General features: G+C 47.5%; 1 protein-coding gene across 2 annotated transcripts in view; it reads left to right on the top strand.

The window, feature by feature from the left end:
- The window catches only part of CFAP46 (cilia and flagella associated protein 46), a 1,580,346-nt gene that overhangs the window by 1,502,383 nt on the left and 55,156 nt on the right, over nucleotides 1-22,807 (top strand). For both annotated transcript variants that reach the window (XM_069239769.1, XM_069239768.1), the window contains exon 60: nucleotides 21,758-21,894. In XM_069239769.1, coding sequence (XP_069095870.1) covers nucleotides 21,758-21,894 — 137 coding nt within the window. The remainder of the gene's footprint in view (nucleotides 1-21,757; nucleotides 21,895-22,807) is intronic.

Genomic DNA, 22,807 nt, shown 5'->3' with positions numbered 1-22,807 from the left:
CTTTGCAGAAAGTAGTGCTTTGGGACCAGGGCTACAAGGACCCTGAAGATTCTTTGGAGGAGGAACAAACAAGCTTTGGTAGCTGCAAGACTTGGGGTGAACAGGGTAACTGTCCTGCAAGGAGAGGCAAGGGCTTACCGTCTTCCGAGTTGGACAACTGGCAGAGAGGACTAAGGGGACCACTCCAGACCACCACCTGTGATGCAGGATCCACGCAGCTCCGGTGTAAAGAAGATCCACTCAGCCAGTCGTTGTTGCAATTGGTGCCTGCAGATGCAGGGGAGTGACTCCTTCACTCCAAGAGAGATTCCTTCTTACTTCTTGTGAAGGCTGAGTACTCGTCACCCTCAGAGGATGCACAGCCAGGGAAATGTAGTTGCTGGAAGGAGACGGAGAAACTATGTCGCAGAGTGGAGTCGTTGCTGATGTTACAGATTGTCGGTCCTTTTGCAGTCCCAATGGCCAGAAGATGAAGTAAATGATGCAGAGGAGTCCTGCTGAAATCATCCACATTAAATCCGAGGGCCCACCCAAGAAGGAGACCCTAAATAGACCAAGAAGGGGGATTGTCACCTAGCAGGGTGACCACCTATCAGGAGGGGCTGTGACATCACCTACCTGACATGGCCACTCAGATGCTCCCAGGAGCCTCTGTCCACCTTGGATTATAGATGGCAGAATCAAGTGGCTACCTTGAGGAGCTCGGGCACCACACTGGGGTGGTGATGGACAGGGGAGTGGTCACTCCCCTTTACTATGTCCAGTTTCGCGCCAGGGGGCTGGGGGTCCCTGGACTGGTGCAAACCTGTTTATTCATGGAGGGCACCAAATGTTCCCTTCAAAGCATACCCCTCCCAAGCCATGTAACACCTATTTCCAAGGGAGTGGGTGTTACCTCCTCCTCCCACAGGAAATCCTTTGTTCAGTCTTCCTCTGCCTGAGCTGTTCAAGCAGCAGGAGGGCAGAAACCAATCTGAGGGATGGCAGCAGTGTGGGTTGCCCGTAAAAACCCCAGGAGACTTGTAGGAGCAATTCTGAGGGTCCTCTAAAGAGCCCCCAGGGTGCATGGAATCATACAACCTATAGTGGCAACAGTATTGGGGTATGATTCCAACATGTTTGATACCAAACATGCCCAGGTTTGGAGGTACCATTATGTAGCTTGACACAGGTAGTGAACTGTGTCCAGTACACGGGTAAAATGGCTTCCCCGCACTTAGGAAGCCCAGTGTAATGGAGCTGGAGTTTGTAGGGGCACCTCTACTCATGCAGGGGTATCCTCACACACAGGTAACTACACCCTCCCCTCTGGGCTAGAAGGGCCTATCATATGGTGGCTTACAGTAACCTGGTGCAGTGACCTGTAGTGAAAGGGTGTATGCACCTTTTCACACAGGCTGCAATGGCAGGGCTGCAGACACATTTTGCTCCCATCGGTGGCACAATACATGCTGCAGCCCATGGGAAAACCCTGGTGCCCCAATGCCCGGGATACCTATGTACCATATACTAGGGGTTTTATGGGGGCACCAGTTTGCCAATTGAGGGGTGTGCAAAGTCCTAAGTAACCACATTTAGAGGGAGAGTGCACACTTTCTGGGGTCCTGGTTAGAAGGATCCCTTTGAAAACAGTCAAAACACATTGACCACAGGCAAAAAGTGGGGGTAACCATGCCAAAAAGAGGGTACTTTCCTACATATACCAGTGCCTATTTGAAACCGTTTTGTGAGTAGTCCCTCCAATCATACCAAATCTTTGCATTTTGTGGGGTAGCCCCTAGCTTTGTAAATGTATTTCTTTAGTAATGAGCTGTGTCCTTCTCCTCTCTCCCAGTTCTAGATAGAGGGGGGCCTTCAACGATCAACCACGTTGCATTGTCACTTTTTGCTAGTACAAGAAATGATTGTTTCTATATAAGACTACTCCTGGCACCCACAAAATCCTCCTTTATCCCCAGTAGCTTGATTTTGTGTGTGAGTTCAATGGTTCATCTCACCACTGTCACAGCGTGTTATATTAACCTCCAGTATGTCTGGATTTTGGAACAGTCCTATGTGGCATATGACATGTAGGAATGTGCTGATAGTATCTTGGCACTATGTGCGTGTTGGCGGTGTTCCCCTTTCCGTCTTTCATTCTCTTTTGGGAGTGTACTATGTTTTTTCAGGTAATTAATCTGTATTAGCCTAAGCTGGGATGATACTTCCACGTATGTGGTGCCACCATAGTTTAACTCCAATAACTATCTTCAATGCATCCTAGGTATTTTTGTAGTTGAAGTGGAGAGTTGTATTGGGGTCTTGTGTGTTGATTACAAAGGAACAATAGAGTTGTGATATGCTGCCCATGCCCAGCATGTCTAGCATCAACTTTTCATTCAAGAGTTGAAGTTCTGTCAACTGTCCTTAATTTTCCTATCTCATGTCTTAATTGAAGGACATGGAAGAACTGAAATTATTCATTTTAAACTCTGCTTTAGGATCTTTAAAAGACTTCACATAATTCCCTGCTCACACATCCCTTAAATTGGAAATCTCAAATGTTCTCCCACCTCCTAAATCCCTATAGTCTAATGACTTAACAAAACCAGTTTCTCTCATAGGAGATTTAAATGTATATTCATAAGCACTGAATAGTCCCGCCCATGTGCGGGTACCCCGGAGCACGTCTTCAAAATATCTTCTTAAGTGGAAGTTTTCACTTTTCTTCAGGAAGGCCTGCAAAGACACTAAAGAATGGGACAGATAATGCAGCCTGTGTACATAGGCTATGCTGGCTGAACTCTTATCCTTAAACCAAAGAAAGGGTCAGCGCAATATATTTTGAGAGTAATTTGTCAACATAATCAATCTCCCTCACAAACCCCTTTTGCCTGATAGAGATGAGGTAGAGAAGGAGAGAGCAGCCCCATAGGCTGCCATTATATGGCTAAAAAAGAGACTGTGCCTTTAAGAACTCAGAGACCACTAGTATCCTATTACACACAGCTGATTGCAGTTGCTTCAGTTCTTTTTTTACGGCTCCTGCTGACAGGACCCTGGAGCACTGAGCATGGGCAATATTTTGGGCTTTTTTTTTTTAGGAAAATTTAATTATGAATATCATTGACAACTCTTTCACTCAATGCCTTTCATCTTTCCCCACCTTTTTCTGTCATTTTCTGACAGGAATCTGGGTTTTTTTAAGTATCAAAAAAACCTCTCTTTTTGATAAGTGCCCAGACTGCTGGATGAAAAATGCTAAGACTGATCCTCACAGAGTTTGCATTCTCTGTCTTCTAGATACCGACATACCTGACTCGTGCCAAATATGCAAGACCTTTTCCAGGTGCACCCTTCATGAGAGGGAGAAGATTTGCTTTGAGGGTATGGAGCAGCGACGTAAGCGGAAGTCATAATCTAAAGGTGGGACTTCAGGGGCGAGGAGAGGCTCAGCCCTCTATCAGGGCTCTGTCATCCTCCAGTCAAAGAAGGGCTGAAAAACATTGTTGGTCCCGGTCGACGTTGAGAATGTCGACGTCGGTAAGAGGTGCAGCACCAACCTGTTCACCGTCTCTCCATGGGTCAGCATAGAAGAAATGCTGCAGGTCGAAGCAAACAAGACTGACAGCAGTGGCGACACTGACATACAGTTGGGGATCAACGTCAAGGAGTCCCTTGACGACGAGGCTGTATGTCGGCACATCATGGTCATTCACCTGCAAGATCAAGGTCGATGTCAGCAAGGCATACTCCAACTAGACTTCTACGTCGAGAAATATGTCCATGGCGAGGGGGTGAGGAAGATCAAAGTCCATTACTATCTCAGACTCTTCACCTCAAGAAGTGCGCTGAAAGCTGAGACAAATCTATAGTTCTCCAGATTCAGACTACTGTTGCACCTATTCTCCCTCAAGGAAGGTGCCACGTGACCCTACGCCAATACCTTCTACGCTTCCTCCTCCACCACCACCACAAACAACAACACTACCAGCACCCTCCCCTGTAACAACCAGATCTTGTTCTCCTTCAAGGCGCCATTCTGGATATCGGTCCAGGCACGGTCAACGTATGCAACACTCTCCCACGGCTCCAAGACACACACACCACCGGCACCATCATACCAGGTCTCGTTCCAGACATACCACTGATACTTCTTCCACAAGCACAGGAAGATATTCCCCAACTCTCTATGACTCTCCACCTCAAGGCATCTCACTGGTGGATGATAGTTCTACTTTTCACATAGTATTAGTCAGATGTGCAAACAAGTTAAACATACCAATGTCAACACCAACGGCATCTGTCATCTTTGAAACTTTACAGCATAGGTCAGCCTCACTTTCTTTGCTACCCCTAGTTCCAGGTCTCTTAGAACTAGCAATGGACCTATTCTTGACCCTATCTTCGATCAAGGCTGCACCATCGAGACTTCAGAAAAAGTATTGACCTCCCCACCAAGATCCGGCTTCCCTACGCATGGACCCAACTCTAGACTCGGTTGTGGTAGTGGCTGCAAGAAAACAACATGCCACAGCTCCGGATTCCACAGTGCCACCGGACAAAGAGAGCCATAGGCTAGGCTCCATAGGTCGATAACTTTGCAATACGCCAACAACTACAATGAAGGCAGCACGCGCCACGGCCTTATTGGGCCGTTATGACAGAGCACTATGGGACTCACTGCAACAATTTATTGAACATGTCCCTAGAGATAAAAGAGAAGACATTAATGAAATTCTCAATGAAGCCCTATGGTATCGAACCAAATTATCAATGCAGCAGCAGACTCCTCTCTGCTAGCAGCACACAAATACTGCCACAGAGTCTCTCTCCAATGACATTCATGGCTTTGCCTCACCTCTCTAAAACCAGAGTCCCAACAAAAGATTCTCAACTTACCATTCTCAGGTATCACCCTCTTCAGTTCTCACACAGACAATGAAATGGCGAGGATGAAGGCAGAACTAGAGACGTTAAAAGCTGTTGGTTTAGAGAAACTGAAGGACTCAAGAGGTCTTTCAGGCCTTTCCAGCATTGTTTCTCTTCACAGAGTGTTCAAGACCCTCATTAGTATCAGGGTCGCCAACAGACTGGTACACAGTCCCAACATTACCTACAGTCCTACTAGCCTTACGAAAGAAAGCAGGCTAGAAGATGATCAAGCCAATGGCCTGCTCAGGAAGGCAAGCAGCCATCAGGACCAAAACCCTTCATCACCTCTTCCTCATTTTCCGTTGCCCACTCTGATAGGGTGAAGCATTCAGCATTACCTGGAAGAGTGGCAAAATATCACACAAGATGCCTGGGTTCTGAATATTGTTCGCAATGGACACTGCCTCAGGTTTTCCACTCCTCCATCGTCTGTTTCAGAAATAGCTTCCAAATTCCACATTTTACAATTACAAGCGGAGGTTCACATTCTATTACAGAAGCATGCAGTGGAACCTGTTCCTCTTAATCAACGGTGAACTGGGATTTACTCCAGGTATTTTCTCATCAAGAAGAAAGTCATGAACAAATTCAGACACATTCTTGACCTCGAACTGGCCAACAAATGGATTCAGTGACAACAAAATTTCTGGATGCTGGCATTACACCAGATGTGCTCTCAGCTACATCATGGGGACTGGCTCTGCTCCATTGACCTTCAAGACGCATACTTTCATATACCAGTTGACAGAAAGCATTGAAAATTCTTGAGTTTTGTAGTGGGACACAACCATTATCAGTACCAAGTGCTTCCATTTGGACTAAGTCAGCACCCAGAACATTTTCCAAATGCATGGCAGTTGTTGCTGCCCACCCTAAAAAGCACAAAGTATTTATCTATCCTTACGTGGACAATTGGCTAATCAAGTCATCCACGTTTCAAGAGACCTAACTTCCCTGCGATTGGACTCGCGATTTCCTGCAACAGTTGGTGTTTCAGGTCAACCATGCTAAATCAGTCTCTGTCCCAGTACAAATGATACAATACCTGGAGGCCTTCAGCAATACCGTCCGAGCAAACGTGTATCCTTCGGAGGAGAGACACTTATGCCTCTCTTAGGATGAGGAGCCCACATGACCCACCTACAAATTTAGGGCAAGTGGTCCAAGAGAGAATGGACATATCACATCAACCTCCTAGAGCTGAGAGCAATTCATCTGGCGCTTAAAACGTTTCTTCCATTGTTCAGCTCCTATATCCTGCTTGTTCAAATGGACAACACAACAACCATGTACTACGTCAACAAGCAGGGAGAAATGAGGTCCAGGCCCTTGTCTCACGAAGCCCAAACAATCTGGAGATGGCTTCTGGCCAGGAATTTATTGATAACTGTGATTCACCTTCCAGAAGTATGAAATACCCTGGCCGATTCTCTGAGCAGACTCCTCCAAGAAACCCACAACTGAGTCTTAAACGGCAAAGGCATTCAAGACATCTTTCAACAGTGAGGAACTCGGCCATCAAGTTGTTCGCGACTGCAGAAAATGCTAAATGCCAAAGCTTCGCATTGAGGTACTTTCATTCAGGGACCCTGGAGAATACCCTGTGGATCAGCTGGTCCAGGAGATTCCTCGACGCATTTCTACCAATTCCCCTAATTCCAGCAGTCCTTGTCAAGCAGACCCACTCCAGAGCCAAGATGATATGCACAGCTCTGGAGTGGCCATGTCAATTTGTGGTTCACAGACCTCCTTCACCGGTCCATCCATCCACATCTTAAGTAGCCATGCAGACCAGATCTACTGCTGAAATTTGGAGGCAAGATGTGCATCCTGATCTCTCCTCTTTGAATTTGTCAGCATGGCTCATGAGGTAGTACAGTATGGACACTTAAATCTGTCACAAGACTGCATGGACCTTCTTAAAGAATTGAAGTGACCTTCCACACATTCCGCATATGCCTTCACATGGAAGAGATTTTGCATATGGTATTCATCTAGAAACAAAGACCCTACCACCTGCCAGGAAAATGCCATTCTTCCATACTTACTCCATTTGGCATAATCTAGCTTGCAGTTCTCTTCTATAAATGTCCACCTGGCAGCTCTTACTGCATACAGAACAAGTCCTTCACAACCTCTTTTTTCAGAAGCCCTGTCATCAAGGATTTCTCAGAGGGTTTGAAGAAAGCCTTCCCTCTCATTAGACGCCCTTCTTCTCCCTGGGAGCTAAATATAGTTCTTTCACGCCTTATGCAAGACTCTTTCAAGTGCATACATAAGGGCTCTCTCCAACATTTATCTTGGAAAACTGTTTTTCTGGTGGCCATTACACCTGCCTGAAGCGTTCGTGAAATCCAGGCACTCTGTTCAAATGAACCATACACCATATTTCATTCCAACAAAGTACTCTTAAGGACTCATCTGAAATTCCTCCCGAAGGTGGTTTCAGATTTCCATATCAACCAAACCATATCCTTGCCTATATTTTTTCAGAAACCCTCTACTCCAGGGGAAAGATCAAGATCACTCTATTACCTCGATGCATAACGGATTCTCAAATTCTACCTTGACAACACACAGAGCATCTGCAAATTGGACCAATTATTTATCAATTATGGTTTTCTACGCACAGGCTTAGCCACCACTAAGCAATTAATCTCGCAATGGATAGTCTCATGTATTTTATTGTGCTATCAAAAAGCTAAGAAAGCGTTCCTTAGTAGACCAAAAACGCACTCTACTAGAGGAAAAACATCTACTGTGGCTTTGCTGTGCAATATTCCTATCCCAGAGATTTTCAAAGAAGCAACTTGGAAATCACTTCACACATTCACTAAACATAACTGCCTATACTCTGATGCTAGAACAGACACTCAAGTGGGCAGGAAACCTATTTTCTTAAATGTTTCCAGTTCATCCTCTGTCTCTTCCCCCACTCTCAGTAGGGATGGGCTTTCTATTCAATTCAGTGCTTATCATCATGCATGGAAATCCCCTACGAGAGAAGAAATGGTTTCTTACCTATAACTCCTGTCCTCTTGTAGGGGAATTTCCATTATAAGACATAAGCAACCCTCCCTCCTCCAAGGGAGAATAGACAGACCTATCGATACACCCTGCATAAGTCTAACGATGCCTTCAAAAAGAACTGAAGCAACTGCCACCAGCTGTGCATGATGGGATACTGTTGGTCTCTGATGACTTAGCATGGAAATTTCCCTACGAGAGAACTGGAGTTACAGGTAAGAAACCGTTCCTTCCCTGTCAAAGTGAGATCTCTTGTATTCATTCCCTGTGCCACTGAACATGCTTTGGAGTATCTTGCCAAGCTGTATTAGGGAGTTTTGTGATTTTGGAAGGCCGTTCATGAGTTTGAACCCCATATAGGTGGGCTTGTGCATTGCCATCAGGGAAGTGGTTAAGCTCCAAATAGTTGGCTGGGTCATCTCAGTCCCTGGGACCCTGTTATTAATGATGATCATTTTGGCCACCAAGTAGTAAAGTTGCATGTCTGCAACACCCAACCGGCAATCATAGACTGATAGACGGCATTTGTCAAAGGAAATTCCCTGCTTTCCTGCCCACAAGTAATCTTATGTACATGATCTCCATTTATTGAAAAGAAGAAAAAAACTAGTCCACTGAGAAGGCACAAGGGTATCATGGTAAGGGTCTCACCCTATCACAGTCCCTTGAATCTGAACTGGTTCCACAGCTTGTTCTAGCATGCTCAGAGTTCTCTGGCCATCATTGACCACACAGCAGATAGAGGCCATCAAAGAGGCTGAGGATTTCGAGGGCACTGCCAGCTCCCTCTGTTGGGTCTTTGGACCCTAAAAAGCTTCAGGGGTCTCCAGTCAGACTGTTGCCAGAGGGTCCTCCCCCAATGTTGCCTGTCCCCTCTGGATCTAGTACTGGGCCTTTACTGATTCCGGTACAGACCTCTACACCAGCACCTAGGTCCACGCAAGTCTCTTCTGTTCTGATGCCGACACTGGCTTCACCAGTGCTGATAGAAAATCCAGTCCAACACCAGTCTCAGACCCCTAGCTGACATTAGCCTGATGACTGATGTCACACTATGGGATAAATAAAAGAGCAACCAGCTGTGGTTAAACCTGACTGGTCCAAGACCAGCAGAAGATCTGTGCACTTTTTTGCTTTGACCTTAATCGAGCACAAAAGGCACCCTCTGAGCAATGATCATAATGAGGAAGGAGACAGATTTCTAACCCCTAACTTTACTTACGATGTACTAATGTATCTAGACTTGCAGAATGTCAGTGGACTAGATACAGCCCCTGAAACAGAGCTGAATTTGCCACATGTGCTGCTTAATGAGTAAAATGCCTCTTTTGTAGTGGGGGTTTGGAGGGCAGTAGAGGCACTAGAACTTCAGTTGCCCACCATTGAGACAAAATTAAATGTGGTGACTGAAATCCTTCGGCCAGGGCCCATTTTATCTGGGCCACTGCTGTCATTAATTTGTTACTGATGCTGCTCATGGGTCTTGGGGCTGAGCCATGTTCATATCCTTCCGTCAGCCAATCCGTGGCTCAACAGCATAGACCTGGTGATTCAGACTTTCTACCAAAACCTCTGACACCAGAGAGCCTAATCTTCAAGCCTGAACATTGAAGTTCAATCCTTATGGACAATGCCCTGGTTAGCAAATCAAAAAGAATAGATGCCTTTGAGAAGGCATTGTTCCCTTTAGCCAGTCTAGCACTTAGTCCTATCAACACAGTTTGCTTGCAGGGTTGGCATACATAGGCCTTATAGGATGCGGCTAGTCATATTTTGGCCGCGATCCCAGGCTCTCAGAGCCTCATTTGCCCTGACTGTTCTTGATGGCCAGGACACTGTGAAGTACTTGCTCCGGGGGTGGCTTGGACACAAATTATTATACTGGAAGAGACATTGGCTCCAGTTTCATGCTTTAAGGACATGCCTGGATGATGCCTACAGCTTTTTCTGTGACAAATAGTTTCTCCACCATCAGTTATAGACCATCTCTAGATGACTGTTGCAATCCTGAACCTTTGGATTCATTATCAACATGCCAACATCACACCTATGTGCCACGATAAGGATCCCATGTATTGGAGCAGTCCTGGACACAGAGGCTTTCAAGACCTTTCCTCTGTCACAGACAAGCCCTGGACATTCACAATACAATGATGATGTTTCAGGATAAGTCGTTGGTCTCCGGGCCTCATGCAATCTCCTCATCCTGAGCCCCGGTGACAGTTGTGGGCATTGCTGAGGGACCTCAGATCCCATTCCAAGAGTGGCCTATTCCAGGAGTGGCCTTTCATGGCAGATAAATTAATAGGTGGTAACACTTTGGATGTACATTGTCTCTGCTTGTAAATACTCCTATAATATTTTGACAACCGTATTCAAGCGGCATTTAGCAGAGCCATTTCCTTTCACCCTCTGTGTAGGAAAAGGGAGGAGCTGCAGGGTGAGCAAAGAAATGCCTGTCATCTCTTTTAGAGTGCACAGTGTCTCTGCCTGTACTTGCTCTGACAACGTATTGAGAACATTACACATGTGACACACAGACAGAGGAGCCTTGTCCCTTCTTCCTTCTGCAAATGTAGGAAAGGTGAGAGATTAGTTAAGCAAACAAATGCCTCTCATCTCTTCTAGCATTGGAGGAGAGTTGCGAAGGCATCATTCTTCTGATAGGAACATCTAGCTGTAGATTCCTTACTTTTGAATTTCCCAGGCGTCAGTTTGAATCCACAAGATTTAGTGTGAGCAGTGCCCCTGCATGCTGGTAGGTGGCTTCGTTTGGTTCTGAATGGCATCTTTGGCGTCATAGTCCCTATGTAGGTGCCACCTCAGCATGTGGAAGTCAGTTCTTTTAATTCCACACCAGTTAGCATTGAACGGAGAAGAGATACCTCTCTGACGGTTTTTGATAGAATTGTTGTGACATTTTGTGAAATCCTTTTTCGAGAGTGTTGATGTTTTTGAAGAAGGCAGGTTTTATACTGTGTGGCACCTGCCACCACGCCATGTTGGTTACAGACCCCCCATCTGGTCTGTTTGTGGTTGTACGAAAGTGTCCTTTTTGGCATGGTTACCCCTCCTCTTTTAACCTGATATTGATACCAAGTTTGATTTGAGAGTGTGCTGGGACCCTGCTAACCAGGCCCCCCAGCTCCAGTGTTCTTTCACAAAATATGTACTCTTCTTTACACAATTGCCACACCCCTGGCAACCAGAAAAGTCCCTTGTAAATTGTACCCATGGTACCAAGGGTCCTGTGGCCAGGGAAGGTCCCCAAGGGCTGCAGCATGTATTATGCCACCCTGGGGGACCCCTCACCAAGCACATGCACACTGCCTTTGCAATTCGTGTGTACTGGTGGGGAGAAAAAGGCAAAGTCGACATGGCACCCCTCTGAGGGCACCAGGCCCACAAACCACTGCCTGTGGCATAGGTAAGTCACTCCTTTTATTAGGCCTTACAGCCCTGCGGCAGGGCGCACCATACCACAGGTGAGGGCATAGCTGCATGAGCAATGTCTACAGTTTCTAGGTCCATTCTTAGACACTGTAAGTGCAGTGTAGCCATATTGAGTATATGGTGTGGGAGTTTGTCATTATGAACTCCACAGCTCCATAATGGCTTCACTGAATACTGAAGTTTGGTATCAAATACACATATCAGTGTTTGATTTATTAAACAATTCACCTCGAGAGCATCTTAGAGATGCCCCCTGTATTTAACCAACCCTTTAGTGCAGGACTGATGTGCCTGTGCCAGCTTGGCACTAGAGATTAGTTTCTGGCCACACTGTGTGAGATTGTGCTTGCCAGAAACAAAGCGTGCACTGGGTGGAGGTGCTTTATACCTCCCCCCTGCAGGAACTGTAACACCTGGCAGTGAGCCTCAAAGGCTCAAGCCACTTGTTACAGTGCCCCAGCTAGTGGAGTTGCCCGTTCCCTGGACAAAGCCCCACTTTTGGCAACAAGTCCAGTGGGAAAATTAGGTTAAGAACGAAGGAGTGACCACTCCAGCTAGGACCACCCCTAAGATGTCCAGAGCTGAGGTGACCCCCTCTCCGCAGAATCCTCCATCTTAGTTTGGAGGACAGAGACCAATAGGGTTAGGGTTGTGTCCCCCTCCCCAAAGGGGTTGGACACCGGAAGGGTGTAGCCACCCTCAGGGACAGTATCAATTGGCTACTGGCTTCTGACTCCTGTAACGCCCCTAAATCCAGGATTTAAGGGCTCCCCTGAACCCAAGTCGTCAGATTCCTGGCCGCCTCATAAGAAGAAAGAAGAAGGACTGCTAAGCTGAACCCCCAGCAGAGAAGAAGGAAGAAGAAAATGGACTTGGCCTCAGACCTAACACCATGTCTCCTGCTTCAGAGAACATGCAAAAGGAAAGCGACGCATCCTGTGGGTCCAGTGACTTACGCCAATCGGCCAGAGGACTGCATCACAGAGGACCAAGAATTTCTGTGGACAGTGGCCCTGTCCAAGAAGAAACTTCACCTAAGGACTCCAGGGCCTCCCCTGATTCACAAAAACTGACCAATCTGCACCCAACCCACGGCCCGTGTCCAGGTGGCCCAACCGACTAGAGAGAATCCTCAGGCGATTCAGAGTAAGTCCCTCACAATGACGCCTGCAGTGTGAATCCAGAGGACACCCCTGACTGCAAAAGGTCCGGACGAAGCAGCCCCCAGGCTTTTGAGAACCTGACCTCTGGTGCAGCAACGTTCAGCAGGCAGCCCTTCTACTTGCCCAGCCTGTGGTTTTCTGGACCGACCCCCGCCTGCAGCATCAAAGTGACCACTGGGGTCTCCTCATAGGAAAGGATTGGGAGCCCGACTCTCTGTTTGCATCCTACACCTGGCTTCCCCAGCGCTGCTGAGGGTGTGAGTTTGGTGCCTACTTGTGCCCCCCTCCCCCAGTGCTCCTCCAAACCACCCCAGGTCTGCCCTCCAAAGACGTTGGTGTGACAAAGTAGCCTCTTTCTAGCATGGTTACCCCCACTTTTGGCCTGTTTGTGAGTTTGTGTCAGTGTGTTTTTACTGTGTCACTGGGATCCTGCTAGCCAGGGCCCCATTGCTCATAGATAAAAACCTATATGTCCGTGTGTTTTGCCTGTCTCACTGTGATCCTGCTAGCCAGGACCCCAGTGCTCATAGTTTGTGGCCTACGTGTGTTGTCAGTAGTGCTTGACTGTGTCACTAAGGCTCTGCTAGCCAGAACCTCAGTTCTTATGCTCTCTCTGCTTTTAAATTTGTCACTGTAGGCTAGTGACTTCATTTGCCAATTGGCATACTGGACCCCCCTTATAAGTCCCTAGTATATGGTACCTAGCTACCCAGGGCATTGGGGTTCCAGGAGATCCTTATGGGCTGCAGCATTTGCCACCCATAAGGAGCTCAGACAAACCCTTCCACAGGCATGCCATTGCAGCCTGCGTGAAATAGTGCACACACTATTTCACAGCCATTTGTACTGCATTTAAGTAACTTATATGTCACCTATATGTCTAACCTTCACTTGCTGAAGGTCAGGTGCAAAGTTACTAAGTGTGAGGGCACTCTTGCACTAGCAAAGGTTCCCCACATAGTTCAGGGCCCTTTCCCGGGACTTTGTGAGTGCAGGGACGCCATTACACATGTGCACTACATATAGGTCAATACCTATATGTAGCTTCACAATGGTAACTCCGAATATGGCCATGTAACAATTCTAAGATCATGGAATTGTCCCTCCATTCCAAATCTGGTATTGGGGAGCCAATTACATGCACCCTGTGGGCTCCATTATGGACCCCCAGTACTACCAAACCAGCTCTCTGAGGCTTGCACTGCAACTACAGCTGCTGCCACTTAACAGACAGGGTTCTGCCCTCCTGGGGTCTGAGCAGCTCAGTCCCAGGAAGGCAAAACAAAGCATTTCCTCTGAGAGCAGGGTGTTACACCCTCTCCCTTTGGAAATAGATGTTACAGGCTGGGAAGGGGTAGCCTCCCCCAGCCTCTGGAAATGCTTTGAAGGGCACAGATGGTGCCCTCCTTGCATAAGCCAGTCTACACGGGTTCAGGGACCCCTTGTCCCCTGCTCTGGCATGAAACTGGACAAGGGAAAGGGGAGTGACCACTCCCCTGTTCATCACCACCCTAGGGGTGGTACCCAGAGCTCCTCCAGTGTTTTCCAGACTTTAGCCATCTTGCTTTGCAAGGTGTGGGGGCACTCTGGAGGGCTCTGAGTGGCCAGTGCCAGCAGGTGACGTCAGAGACCCCTCCTGATTGGTCTTTACCTGATAAGGTAGCCAGTCCCCCTCTCAGGGTTACATAGGGTCTCTCCTTTGAGTTCTCTTCAGATTCTGCTTGCAAGTTCCTTCATTAATCCTCTGCAACTACTACTTCATCCTATGACCTCGGATCAACCGCAGCCTGCTCCAGAAACCGCTGTAACAGTAACAAAGTATCCACAAGGGATACTTTTCTTCTGCAACTTCAGCTCCAGCCAGCAACTGCAACAGTTTCCATGGTGTGCACGCTCTGAGGACTCCCTGTCTTCATCCTGCACCAGAAGGACCGAAGAAATAACCCATGGGGTGATGGAGTCGCCCCCCTGCTCACGCAGGCACCTTCCAAGTCGACGACCGGTATTCCTGGACTCCTCTCAAAGCGACGAGCCTGCTCCTAGAAACACAGAGGGTGGACTCCATCAACATAGACTGTCCTGAGGTCCTGCTGACGCAATTTGGAGGAAGTAAGACCTTGCCTTCCCTGAGAGCGACAGTACCCCTGTGCAATGCGTCTTCTTCACCTCCTGAGGCCTCTGTGCACTATTTGCAAAATTCCATCATGCACAGCTTGGCCCAGATCCCCAGCACTCCATCCTGTGACGCTCAACTCACTGAAATGTTCTCGGGCAGCGTGTGACCTTCCTTTGTTGTGCTCCACCAACCACGTTTTGCACCTAATTGTCTCCGGGTCCTGGGACTCCCGTGGGTGCTGTCTGGCATCCTGAGGGCTCTCTAAAGTGCTTAGAGCCCCCTCTTCCTCCTCATACAGAGTTGAGGCCCCCAGGTCCCTCCTAGGTCCAGCCAGCGCCATTTAGATGCGAAACGCATATTTGTTGTACCCAAGGCTTGTTGGCGACTTCCAACACAAAATTACATCTGCATCCATCTTCACGTCGTGGGGCATCCTCTGCATCACACAGGAACCCGCTGGCATCTTCTTAGGGTGCATTCCTGCAGTCTACGTCCAACCGGGGACTCTTCTTTTGCACCCTCTTCTGTGTTGGCAGGGGCTCCTGTCCTTCCTGGAACTTCTTTTGACTTCTGGACTTGGTCCCCTTCTTTTGCAGGTCTTCAGGTCCAGGAATCCAGCAGTTGTTCTTTGCAGACTTGGTTGGTTACTTCAATAATCCATATCACGAGGTGTAGTGTGTCCTAAGGAAACTTGCAGTACTTTACTCCTATTTTTCTGGGCTCTGGGATGGGATCATTTACTTACCCTTATTGTATTCTTACTCTCCCAGTGATTCTGCACACACTACACCTTTCTAGGGGGGAATTTGTGATTCGCATTCCACTTAGTATATGGTTTGTGTAGCCCCTAGACCTATTTTCTCCCATTGCATTCTATAGCATTTCCTATTGTTTGCACCATTCTATGTCTAATTACTTACTTATTTTGGTGTCTAATGGATATATTGAGTATAATACTTACCTCCAGAAGGAGTACTGCATCTAAAATATGTTTGGTAGTGTGTCACCCAAATAAACTACCTTTATTTTTGGTAACACTGAGTATTGTCTTTACTTGGGTATAAGTACTGTGTAACTATAAGTGGTATTGCATGAGCTTTGCATGTCTCCTAGTTCAGCCTAAGCTGCTCTGCTATAGCTACCTCTATCAGCCTAAGCTGCTAGAACACTACTACTTTAGTAATAAGGGATAACTGTACCTGGTATAAGATGTACGTACCCAAGGTACCCACTACAAACCAGGCCAGCCTCCTACAGCGGGTACTTACCTGCCAGAAGGTTTGAAACCGAATCCCCCCAGTCTCCGTACGAGCCCATGTTAAACTTGAGTCATCTTTGACCTCTGCACCTGGCGGGCCCTGTGTTGCTGGTGGTGGGTGTTTGGGTTAACGTGAATCCCAACCAGTGACTTCCTAACTCCCAGAGGATGCAACTGTAAGTGTTGTACTTACCTGCAAAACGTACTAACTTTTCTTCCCCCAGGAACTGTTCTGAAAATTGCAGTGTCAACTTTAAAAAAAGATTATTGCCATTTATCCAAAAACTGTACAACTTACCATTTCCAATCAAAATGGTATTGATACATATGTGAAATACTTACTCATTTATGTATTTACCTGCAATTTGAATCTTGTGGTTCTAGAAATAAATTAAGAAAACATATTTTTGTTATATAAAAACCATTGGTCTGGAGTTAAGTCATTGAGTGTGTGCTTCATCTGTTGTCTGTGTGTGTACAACAAATGCTTTGCACTACCCTCTGATAAGCCTAACTGCTCGACCACACTACCACAACGGAGAGCATTAGTATTATCTACTTTAGCCTCTGTTAAACCTCTGGGGAACCCCTGGACTCTGTGCACGCTATATCTCATTTTGTTATATGTATACAGAGCCATTTTCCTATAGTGGTGTCTTGAGTATGACTAGAACTCCAAGTCATGCTCAGATTTCTGGGCCTGGCACTGAAGGCTTTGAGGGAGGGGTCCCTAAAGGTGCTTGCAGCCAGGCAGGCAAAACTGCATCACAGATCTCCTCAGAGGTCTCAGTCCAGATCGAGGGAAAGGTTTCAGGACTTCTCCAGGAGCCCCAAGTCCTTTTTGTCCCATTCTAAGCCCTCAGGACATTCAGGGAAGAGGCACGAGAAGTCGAAGTGGGCTTCGACTTCTCCTCGTCCGTACGGCATCTTGATGACAGCGCAACATCGATGGTCCAGGCACAGTTCTGCAGAGCCATTCAACTCTGCATTTCTCCATATTTCTGGGAGCCGAAGTAACCCCCGCTCAGGTAAAAGACTTCTACAATGCCATGCACCACATATTCGAGTGGGCCAACCCCTCAGGAGCGCCTTCCGGCCCGTGCGGTCAGAGGGGGGCCCTTCAACTTCAGCACCAATGGCTCCAGCCTTGGCTCCGATGGGCCCTTGTGGATCCGATCATGGATCTGGTCTGGTGCTGGTCATGCCAATGCGATTTTCCCTGATGTCAGTCCTGATGCTGTTGCCCCCAGCGCTGCTGGCACCCACTAGCGCCACCAGCCCCTTTCTGATCCCTGATGACTGAGTCAGAATGACGTCAATCGATGCAGATTTAGGTGCTGTTAGGACTATTATGTCCTAGGTTGCCACCTGAGCCATTTTCTGAGGGGCTAGGCATGAGAGAAGAATGGGAGGGGTCACTGGACCCTTTGGAATACCAGTTAGAGGGACAGGAGTCCTCTATGGACATGTGAGGAACTGGGAGATGCTACCTCCCAGGTACTGGTTTGCTTTCCCTCCGTGCCATGGCTGAGGAGGGAGTATCATATGCAATGGTGGTGAAGGGGGCAGTGGAGGTACTCGAACTACCCTCGGCGGCGCTCAAGACTAAAATCTTAATGGAAGTGCTTCAGCCAGGAACTTCCTCTTCAGAACCCCTGCTCCTTTTTAATGAAGCACTTACTGACGTCCTGCTCGAAATCTGCTCCAAGTCCAGCACTGGGGCTCTTGTGAACAGGACAGTTGCCTGCCACCATCGCCCTGCACCTGGGGTTCCAAGTTTCCTCACCTTACACCCCACCCCTGAGATTTTGGTAGTCCAAGCCTCTGCCTCCCATGGGCGTTCACTGCTGCTCCCCTGAAAAGGGGTCCAAGAGGCTGGATACCTTAGACAAGAAAATGTGTTTTTCGCTGAGGTTCACTATAAACCTGCTGAAGTCACACCTGACTACTTCTCAGATGCCTCCTTTCATCAGAGCAGTTCTGGACACATTGCACTTTAGGGCTTATCTTCCCGACCAACGAGTCCAGGATAATCGGGCTATGATACCGATGTTTCAGCCTCTATCTTGGAGTTCAGTGAGAATGACTCTGAGGCTGCTGGGCCTCATGGCTGCCTGCATCCCACTAGTGACACATGCCAGATGGCATATGCGGGCTGTGCAGTGGGACCAGAAGTTCCAGTGGGCATAGCATCAGTGGAATCTCTCTGACATGGTCCAGATCTTGAAAGGAACTGCAAAAGGCCTGCAGTGGTGGCTAACAAACCGTGATTGGGTCAGAGGCAGTCTCCTATCCCTTTCCCAACCAGATCTCACAATAGTAACACACATGTCACTCCTGGGATGGGGCGGTCTTCATGGAGAGGTAGAGATCAGAGGACTCTGGTCTCCAGCGCAATCCAGACTCCACATCAACTTGCTGGAGTGCTGAGTGATAAGCGCCTTCTTAACCTCCATCAAGGGAAGGCTAGTGCAGGTGTTCTTGGACAACACCACTGTCATGTGGTACTGCAACAAACAGGGTGGGGTGGGGTTGTGGACCCTTTGTCAAGAGGCCCTGCATCTCTGGACATGGCTAGAACAGAAGGGCATTTCCCTGGTGATTCAACACCTGGCAGGTTCTCTGAATGCCAGGGCGAACAAATTCAGCTGTCGATGCCTAGCGGATCACAAGTGGCATCTCCACCCAGAGGTGGCACAAGGACTTTTTCAGCAGTGGGGAGAGCCTTGGTTAGATCTGTTAGCTTCTGAAGGGAACATAAGATGTCAGCAGTTTTGTGCTTCGAGATGCTTTTCGTCGTGAGTGGAGCTCTGGCCTCCAGTACGCCTTTCCACCCATACCACTTCTGCCCAGAGTTCTCAAGAAGATCAAGAACAACTGTGCCCAAGTTATCATTGTGTAACCTGTCCACTCTACGCCTTCTTGTGTGGAGATTGAGCGGCGACAGTTGACCGCTTTTGCCCTTCCTCCTGAAGTCTGTAATGTCATTTAGGCAGCCAGGCATCCCTCTGCCAAGACTGTATATGTCTGCCTATGGCACAAATGTCTAAATTAGTGTACAGAAAAGTCTACCAACCCTCTTTCTGCCTCTCTTTCTGATGTTCTTCTCTTCATTCTTACCCTTGCCCAACAGGGCTCTGCTCTGGGTAACCTTAAGGGTTGTCTTTCCGCTCTATCTGCCTTTCTGTGGCTGCCTGACCAACCTTCTCTCTTTAAGTCCCCTATTGTAAATAGATTCCTGAAAGGGCTTGTACAAACGTTTCCTCCTTTGCCCTTCATAATGCCTCAGTGGGCCCTTAATTTGGTCCTCACCTACCTCATGTGTGCTCCTTTCGAGCCTCTGCACAATTGTCCCCTTCGGATGCTCCCTACCATGACAGCCTTTCTAATGGCAATAACATCTGCCCGGAGGGTGAGTGAGCTGCAGACTTTATCATCCAGGCCTCCCTTTCTGACTGTTTTGCTAGACAAACTGGTGCTCTGCACTAGGGCCCCTTTCCTTCTGAAAGTGGTGACTCCATTCCATGTAGGCAAGTCAGTCACCCTGCCCACCTTTTATGCTCCTCCACATCCCTCCAGAGAAGAGGAGCGACCCCACTGTCTGGACCCTAAAAGGAAATTGTCGTTCTACCTTGACCAGACAAAAGAGTTCTGGGTGGACAACCAACTCTTTGTGGGCTATGTTGGAGGAAAGAAAGGATGGGCAGCACAGAAGCGAACAATTTTGCAATGGCTCATTCACTGTTTTAAGATCTGCTACGTTTTTGCCAAAAAAACAGCATCCTGGCGGCTTAAGGGCCCATTCCACCAGAGGAAAAGCTGCGACCATGGCTTTAGCATGTCGAGTCATAGTTGTTGACATCTGCCAGGAAGCAATGTTGGAATCGCTGCACACGTTTACCAAATACTACTGCCTGGAAAGTCACGTCCTCGGGGACGGGTATTTCGCCCATTCTGTCCTGCATGACTTTCTAGTGTAGGTAAATTTGTCCGCAGCCCACCACCGGCAACGGTATAGAGAATCTGTAGCTAGATGTCTCTATCAGATGAACAAGTTATTTACCTTCGGTAACAAATTATCTGGTAGGGATAATGTCTAGCCTGCAGATTCCTTAGCAACCCACCCATTCCTCCCCACTCTGGGGACAGATTTTTAGGGTTAGAGATGATCCCTTTCAGAGCCCTAGTTTGGACACACTAATGACAGTACACTTCATGGCTCTCTGCTCCTGGCGTGGAAAGTAACTGATGTCCGCATGCCGAGGTGGTGCCTATATAGATAACCGCAACATCACTTCCAGTGAGTACAATGCCAATGATATTGCATGGAACCAAACAAAGCTACCTACCAATGCACAGGGATACTGCTCATAAAAAATCTTCCAGATCCAGTGTAATGCCTGGGAAATTCAAAGGTAAGGATCCTGCGGCTAGATATTGGCCCTCATTACGAGTTTGGCAGGCGGCACTCGTACCATCACCAGGCCGCCTGTGTGGCCAGAACACCGTCAGCTCTATTAGGAGTTCACCGCAGCGCCAGTGGGCGGAAACAGCATTTCTGCCCATTGTCCCTGTGGTGAACAGGGCCTTAACATTGACGCCATCTCATAATCGAGCCGGCGCCAATGTGGCAGGGCGGCGGGTGCAGCAGCACCCTTCGCACTTTCCACTGCTGGTAATTCGGGCAGTGGAAAGCGCAATGGGGGTGTCCATGGGGGCCCCTGAACTGCCCATGCCAAGTGCATGAGCAGAGCAGGTGCCCCCATGGGTCCCCCGGCACATCCTTTCCGCCAGCCTTTGCATGGCGGGGCTACAGCCATGCAAAGGCTGGCGGAAAGGGGACTCGTAATCTCCAAGCAGCGCTGCCCTGGTGGATTACAACCGCAGAGACCGCCAGGCTGTCGACTGGGTGCAACCTGGCGGTGCCGGCTGTCCAATCGTGGCACTTTCGCCACAATCATAATGTCGGGGTCAGACCGCCACTTTGGCGGCGGTCCGACCGTGACCTTGGCGCTCTAGTGACCGCCAGGGTCATAATGAGGCCCATTGTCTCTACAAGATAATTCATTACCAAAGGTAAGTAACTTGTTCCTCTATGGCAAGTTCATTTTCCTGGCCTTTCTCCTCGATCTCTCTAGCCCTTAGTGATAAATGTGGAACAATAAGGACCTTAGGAGGATGTTACATTTTACTTATTTTGGTTAAGGCAGGGTTCTTTCGGAGGGCTTCCTGACTCTAGAGGAACTGCCTTAATCAAGCAATCAAAGCACATCAATTTTAGATCTCATTAACTTCCAAGGTCACTGGGTTGGGTGCATTCTGACTCACCAAGTGGGATGGATGTGGCTTTCAAAGTGAAGTGTCAATTAAAACACTCAATCAGCAACACCTGTTTTTTTCAAGCTGTCTTGAACTCTAATCATATTTTTGGCTGACATTCTTAAAAAAAAACGCATACTGTAAAGGTTTGCCAAGCTATGGAGGGCATCACCTCCGGCAACCTATTCTGCACAGTGAGACACATCACCAGTTGGCATGAAATGTTAAAATGCCAAAGGCAGAAGAAAAGCAAGTCACTCAATGCAGCAATCCTTTCTCTCTTAATCAACATCCTCCTCCATATGATCAGTGTTTGCTCATCCATATGAACTCTTTACTGGTTTTGGCTTCCTCATTTGTAAACTTGTATCTGTAGGTTTGGCTTCCTTCTGACTGGTTTCAATTTTCCAAACCTCTAGATAATGGGAAAGAACCTTTGTACTTCAACCTACCACTTTTACATTAAAGTGTTTAACACATATCATTTGTTGTTTTACTTTTTCCTAGTGCACTTCATTTATCATTGGAGAAGCCTGTTGAGTCTGCAGTCCTGATAAGTCTTACAGGTGTTCGTTCCATTATGGTCAATCTTTGGCACACAACTCTAGAACAGAACACAAAACGTTTGTTAAGCTTGACTGAGAGTAAGTAGTCTTTTTTCCCTTCCAATGTGTGTACAAGTGCCAAGTTTGAAATAGAACGCACTCCTTTCTTCTTTGATTTAGCTTCTTTTATTTAATTTATTTGGGTGCCTGGGAATATTCTAAAGGTGTGGAATCTGTGGTTAAATAGAGTTTCCACCAGAAAAAGCAGTACCTAAGATAGATAACTTGTTTGTTTTGACTACCCTTTTCTTCTCCCCATCATCTTCCCCTCGCTTTTGATATACCTGCGTTGGCTATAACTTCCTAACTGCCTTCCACATTTGATGCAGACTTATCAAGATGCAGATTTATTCAAGGGTATGCCCAGATGTGGTCCCCATGCTCACTGTGTCAATGGAGCCAAGCTACACCCGACTGACAAGCCCCAACCACAGTGAAACCGGTCTGGGGTGTCTTGTCTTCTTGTTCATGAAGGCCCTTGCCTAGCAGTTTGTGCCGACTTCTCCTGTTGGAGCAGGGTCAAGACTGATGCCTATGGCCGGGTCCAAACTGAGGTGGCATGGTGGGAAAAAGATCAATGGACTGGAATTCTACCCCCAGCGATTGCCAGTGGTTAGTCTTGTTGCAAATACTTCTCCCATCACCTTTTGTGTGTTTGCAGATTTATCAAACAACCCTTAAGATATGAGTAAATGAAATTTTGATTGCCCTCCTCCCTTTCAACTTTCCCCAACTTTTATGGAATGCCATAAAATTTGCTGTACCTATACAAACTCAAACCTTCCAAACTTCTGCCAAAATTTGTACAGATTGGTTGCACAGTGCCAAAGTTATTCCCAAATGAAGACTTTCTCTCCCTTAACTCTGCCCTCTTTTATGGATCTGCATGAACTTATAAATACCTAGAGAAGGCAAAACATGCTACATCTCTACCAAATGTCATGAACATTTT

Source organism: Pleurodeles waltl, chromosome 6, assembly GCF_031143425.1.
Source record: "Pleurodeles waltl isolate 20211129_DDA chromosome 6, aPleWal1.hap1.20221129, whole genome shotgun sequence".
NCBI classification, from domain to species: Eukaryota; Metazoa; Chordata; class Amphibia; order Caudata; family Salamandridae; genus Pleurodeles; species Pleurodeles waltl.
This window is presented reverse-complemented; position numbering and strand designations above follow the sequence as displayed.